The sequence below is a fragment of the Muntiacus reevesi genome, chromosome X (genome assembly GCF_963930625.1).
Source record: "Muntiacus reevesi chromosome X, mMunRee1.1, whole genome shotgun sequence".
In the NCBI taxonomy this organism is placed as follows: Eukaryota; Metazoa; Chordata; class Mammalia; order Artiodactyla; family Cervidae; genus Muntiacus; species Muntiacus reevesi.
In genome coordinates this window covers 60,436,501-60,442,500 of record NC_089271.1, presented here as the reverse complement: position 1 = coordinate 60,442,500, position 6,000 = coordinate 60,436,501, and the positions used below count along the sequence as shown (strand labels likewise).

The window sequence follows — 6,000 nt, the reverse complement described above, 5'->3', positions numbered from 1 at the left end:
AAAAATCTCAAGTCTTGATGTCCCTTGAAGAATGAGATGACCTGTCAACATTGGGCCCATATTCCCACAAGTCAATCCTTGACTTGAGCTGTCCATGTAGATGCCTGCACCCTGCACTTGTCACCACTTCCAGCCTTGGTGTGTCTGTACTTCAGCCCAGCCTGGTCCACTTCTTCGCTCACACTTATCTGCCTGATCCCTGCTGGAGGTTGAATTTGGACTTCCTTCTCTCGAATGGCCTGCTACAGAGGTTACTCTTTTTTTCTGAGAATTGAGCCGACAAGCAGCGGGGCAGAGGGGTCAGCATCTCCTGGTCCCGCCTCCTCTCCAAGCCACAGACTTTTTCCTCAGGCAATTTTGACGCCATGGAAGAAAACCATGAAGGGAGGGTTATCATCAACTCTTCACCATTTATTTCTTTATGGGGTTAAACAAGAGCAGAGAGGCCTCTGCCCCACAATGCAACAAAACAGAAAGCGGTACACATACAGACTCTCACCGAAACACAGAGGCAGGGGTAGGGCAACAAGTGAGTCATAGCCAGGTGAGGGAGGGGGACTACTAGGAATCCGACTTGGAGACTCAGTCATAGGAACTAGTGCAAGAAAGTCCTACTCATGAAGCACAGTGTAGAAAATGGCGTAAGAAAGCTGCCCAGCTCCGCTGCCTGTGACGAAGGGCAGAGGCAGCTGAAGGGGTGGTGGAAGATCTGGGCAGTGGGGTGGATGGGGACAGTCAAATGACTTCGAAGTGGAGTGAGGTGCCCCTTTCCCCTGCCACTGGGCAAGGCCCTGGGCTGGTCTGAGCCAGGGGTCTCCTGGGCACTTGGTGAGGGGGAAGTGGGGTGGGAGTCTCCAAGGGTCCATTTCCTGGGGCCCTAAGGCCCTCCCTTTACTTCCCAGTCCCTTTGCCCCTCTTGAGGATGCAGGAATTAGAAGGCAGTACCTAGGGTCTCTCACGTCTACAGAAGCATCTCTGGAAAGGAGCCAGCACCTCTTACCCTCCCCAGCTGAAAAGAGCACTCTAGAGATGGGGTATGTGGCTAGGCCTGAAATGCTGAAGGTCCAACAGGGAGCGTGTGGCCAGGGCACAGGGCTGGGGGTGGGTGGGGGGACACGCTGTGAGAAATGAGAAACCTGGTGTGGAAGGACTCTGCAGCCTCACAAAGCCTATTTGGGGACCCTGATGAGGCCCCTGAATGATTCCCTCTCTACTACTGAGGTCTCTTATTTATCCCTCAGCCAACTGGTTCCAGCTGTCCCCCTCTTTGTTTTGCCTAATGCAGTTCCAGGTCCACCACTCCCCACCCCCTGCCTTAACTCACTGGCATCTCATCCCAGACACAGGCCCTTCTGGCACTGAAAGCCACTTGGCCTGTCCCAGAAACATAGTTGTGGCTCCCTTTCTTGTCTGTGCCTATTGGTTTGTAGATGTCCCAGACCTTCCACTCCCAGGAGATCAGCACGAGGCTGATGGCCCCCAAGGGTCTCTGCAGGCCTCTTCTCTCGTGCAGCACTGTAGCCTGACTAAATACTTCAAGTCTCTTGGCCAAGGGACCATAGCACATTGTCTTTATCCAGTGGGTCCTCTTGCCAGTTTCTGGACTTTCTCCAGCAAGGGGCAAGGGTGGCGGGATTAGGGGACCCGCTGTAGGGTGAGGAGCAGTCTGGTGGTTCCACAATTAGGATAGTAACCCATGGGGTCAGGGATTGGAAAGGATGAATACTCTTTGGTAGGCTGGGAATGGGGACAGGCTGGGGATGGGGAGGCTCATCTCTGGAAAGCCCTGGGGCAACACAACCAGGGTTTCCTTCATTGAGGCCTGGGCTAGGATGAGTTGGGGGAGTTTGGGGACCCAGGCCAGGCCTGACCCTCTTGGGCTTAAGTCCCTCCTCCCCGTGGAGATCAGAAATGGAAACGTCTTTGGCCCCAAGGCCAAGATCTCCAGGGCAAGAGTGGCCCTTGGGAGTATGTGCACCTTCTGTAAGATATGGCCCTTCAGACAGTGGCAGTCTGACCATGTGCCCTCAGTCTTCGGTTTCAAGGCCCAAGACCCCAGTCCCTGTGCTCTTTTCCCCAGAGGGCTCCTTTTGCAACCTTTTCTGATTTGGGGCGGTGTCCTTGAGCCTGCCTCAACACTGATCATCTGCCTCCCCAGTGCCAGGTGGTGACAGGCCATTCAGCCATCTTTTTAAGCCCTCTGTGTTCCTCTCTCCTCTTCACTCCTGCCCTCCACTATTCCTATCACCTAGGGTGCTGGGGCACAGCTTAACTGGGGCCCTGACCTAGCTGCAACTGCATACACCTTGTGTCCCAGCCTGGTCCTTCCTTGTGGCAGGCCCCCCCCGCCCCCCCGCCATGGGACAAGGGGCGCTGGAGCGGGAGGAAGGCCACTGCATCGTCTGCCATTGCCTGTAGGAGTATGGGCAGGAGGGAATTAAGGATCGTGGCAACAAAAGGAATGCAGAGGGGGGAAAAGAGTTTCTCCCCTCTGTGCCCCCCAACATTCCCTGCAGGGCCAAGACCAGATAAGCAGCCTTCTTCCCTGGGGTCAGGGCTCTCAGTAGGGGCGGGCATTTCCAGCCCCCACCCCCCCTCCCCTTTTCTTTTGGCTAAGCTCCATATATGGAGCCTGGGAGGGGGGCACCTGCTGCTCCTGCCTTTTTCTCCCAGATGAGTTTTGCAGTTTCCTGGGGCCCTTTGGCGGCTCTGTTGGAGCTGCTTTTGGGGTGGGGGTTGGTTGGGGGTGATGTGTGATCCCCCATTTCCCCTGCCCCCTACCTGGTCCTACACCTCCCATGGGAGGGGCCCCCTCCCCCTCCCCCTGGGGGAGCTGGAGTTGATGTCGGTGTGTGGTGGAGGTCTGATCTCCCTCCCTGTGGTCACTCGTCCCGAGCCAGGCCCTCGTCTAGGGCAGGCAGTGCCTCCAGGCCCGGTCCCCCACCACTCTGGCTGCTGGAGAAGGACACCATGGTATGGAGGAGCACGAGAACAAGGATGTAGAGCCGGATCCTGCTGGGGCTGAGGCGGGAGCCCCCAGAAACCGGCAGCAGGGAGGGCTTGTGGCCGAGACGGCCTGGGGGCTCGTGGCGGGGATGGTAGTGGTGGTACTGTTGGTGGTAGTGGTGGAAATAAGAGTGGTGGAATTGCTGGTGGTGGGTTTTGGGGGCTTCAGACTCCTTGAACTTCTTCTTGTCCGACTCACAGGAGACCCACTGCACGTCACAGCACTTGGTTTCTGGCCGCTTTGGTGAAGTATCCAGCAACCCTGCCAATGGATAAGGAAGGCGGGGTGGGGTGCTAAGGGGGCTGCTGGCTATGCCTTTCTGAGAGAGGTGATTGTCAAAGCTGGTGCTGCTCTGGCAGTCCTGCCCAAGACTCTCCCCCCTGTCCCTTAGTACAATCCCTTTCTGGACACTATCTCCCAGGGACCCCAGATAGTTTCTCTGGGATAACTCCCTGGCCCTATTCTACTTCATCCCATCCCCACCTGGGGTCTTACTACCCACTCCAGCAGCCACTAACTTTCCCCTAACCCAGCTTCCCTGTTGTCCTCCCCGACCACAGCCCTAACCTGGTGCCTGCCTTGGGCCCCCAGCCTCCCCCCTCTCCCAGGGCCCTGTCTTTACCTGTACAGATAAAGCCAGGGAGCCCTCCGTATACCATTTCCTCATTGTCAGGGAGGATAAAGGGGCACCGGGTCTGCACCTCCAGGCAGTATTGCTTGCAGGGCACCCAGCGCTGGCATTCCTGCTGGGTCACGCTGAAGTATTCTGAGCACAGCCAGGCCTTGTAGACAGCCTGTGGGGAGAGGAAAGAGCATCAGCCCAGGTGCCAGCCCCTTCCGGCGTCAGAGGAAAGTGATGAGGAGGGGTGGACCTGTAGTCTGTTGGGGGAGGGTATTGTGTGCTTACTAAGCCAACCCCAAGATCCAGGGGCTGGGGAAGAAGGGTTTGGGTCAAAACCACTACCTCCTACCCCAAAATCTCACATTTCATAGCCAGAACTCAGAGTCCCCAGTCTGCAGTAATCGAAGACTTTTAATTTATTCACTGGTAAAATCACAAAATGACTCCTGTATCTGAGCTGGAAAAGGTCTTACCAGTCATCCCAACCAACTGCACCATTTTATAACTGGTCCCAAGAGATGTCCGGACTTCTCTGAGGTTATTTATATTGAGGTAAATTTCACTTGCATTCGATTCAGCAAACATTTCTTTGGCTGATGGTGTTAAGTTTCTAAACTCAAGAAAAGAGATGGAAAGGATAATCTTTGCTCTATCTCATTAAGGTGTTGTGTGGACCAAATAATATGACACGTATGAAAATGTTTTTATATTCTATAGTGCAGTACAAATGTGAGGGGTTATTTTTTAAAAAAAACAGGAATCTGCCTTACTAAGCACCAGATGTGCCTTCAAAGCTCTACTTAATCCATGCTCTGTCCTGTTGACTTCGGCCTTGGAGTGGAGCAGACACCACATTTCATTTGCTTCAAACTTTGCTTGGCCATTTCACTTCACAGGTATACTTTCTGCCCCTCATCTAGCCCTCTCTTAGCAGGCACTGGGTCCTAGCTAAGAAAGGTTTCCTGCTCTGTACTCTTTGGCTATCATCAAGACCAGAGTTCCTCAATGGTGACACTCCTGACATTTTGGACTGCAGGATTCTTTGTAGTGTGGGCTGTTCTGTGCACTGTAGAATATTGAGCAGCATTCCTTGCTTCTACCCAGCAGTTGCCAGTCACATCCTCCACCTCCTCCCCATTGTCTCTGCCCATTGCCAAATATCCCCTGAGCAGGGTCGGGGGCAAGGGACACAAAACCATCTCCCATTGAGAACCACTGATCTAACTTCTTGCTCCTGAAAGTGTGGACCTGGACCAGCAGCATCACCATCACCGAGGAGCTTGTGAAAAGTGCAGATTCCCAGGCCCTGCCCCAGACCTGACAAGTCACACCTGCATTTTAACAGGATGCCCAGAGCTCTGCCCACATCCAGTCCTCATGTCTTCAGTTGCTCCCTGTAGCAATGGCTCTCTGACTTCAGTGTGCCTCAGAATCCCCTGGGATACTTGTTAAATAGGCAGAAGGCCCCCTCCAATTCAGCTTCAAGAGGACTGAGGAGGGCTCAGGAATCTGCCTTTGGAACAAGGGTCCAGGTCATTTTGCTTCCAGAGGCCTTTCTGCCACACTCTGAGCAACATGGTCAGAGTTTCTTACACAGACATTAAACATTTACACTCAAATGCAAATAACTCCATTGTGAACCTGGACTTTGGCAATGTAACCCCACACTGGCCTTTTCCAAATTGGGGGCAGGAGTGTGGTGGTGGGGGATGGTGGTAGTGGGTTGTGGTGCAGATTATCCCCCTGAGGAACACAGCTTTGCTATCTCACTGGCCTCTCAAATTTAACATGTTCTAAATCTTAAAATTCAGTTCCTGTCTTCTTTTTTTTAACTCCAAATCTGCCCACACCACTAAGTCTTGACCACTTCAGTTAAGTGTCACAATCATGCATCTGAATATTCAAGCCAGAAATTTAGGTGTCGGCCATCATGTCTCTCTTAATAGGCATTCCCACACACAGTCCATCAGCAAGGCATGCCAAGTCTCCCTCTACGTCCATGACTCTGTGCAGGCCATTGTCATCTGTCACCTGTACGACAGTCTCCTATGTGGCCTCGCTGCCTCCAGTTTTGCTCTTTCCAATCTACTGTTTACACAAGAGTAAGAGGGATCTCAAAATGACATTTGATCATGTTACTCCCTTACTTCGTATCCTTCAATGCATTTACAATAAAATCCAAACGTTCAACCAGACTTCAAATTCCCGCATAACTTGGCCTCTGTCTCTCCAGCCTCATTTTCTACCTCTCCCTTCCAGCTCATCATGCTCCACACGCTGAGGTTTTCTTTCTTTCCCTTGAACATGCCCTACTTCTTGCCACCTTGGGGCCTTGGCACACACTATTCTCTTGGCCTGATATGCTCTTGAT

The 6,000-nt window shown here is 53.1% G+C and overlaps 1 protein-coding gene across 1 annotated transcript in view; it reads right to left on the bottom strand.

Annotated features, from left to right (window-relative positions):
* Window positions 1-406: 406 nt before the first annotated feature.
* Window positions 407-6,000, bottom strand: part of NALF2 (NALCN channel auxiliary factor 2) — a 28,965-nt gene continuing 23,371 nt past the window's right edge. Inside the window, exons 2-3 of the mRNA XM_065916437.1 lie at window positions 3,630-3,801; window positions 407-3,268 (exon numbers count right to left, since the gene is read on the bottom strand). Coding sequence (XP_065772509.1) covers window positions 2,883-3,268; window positions 3,630-3,801 — 558 coding nt within the window. The 3' untranslated portion in view covers window positions 407-2,882. The remainder of the gene's footprint in view (window positions 3,269-3,629; window positions 3,802-6,000) is intronic.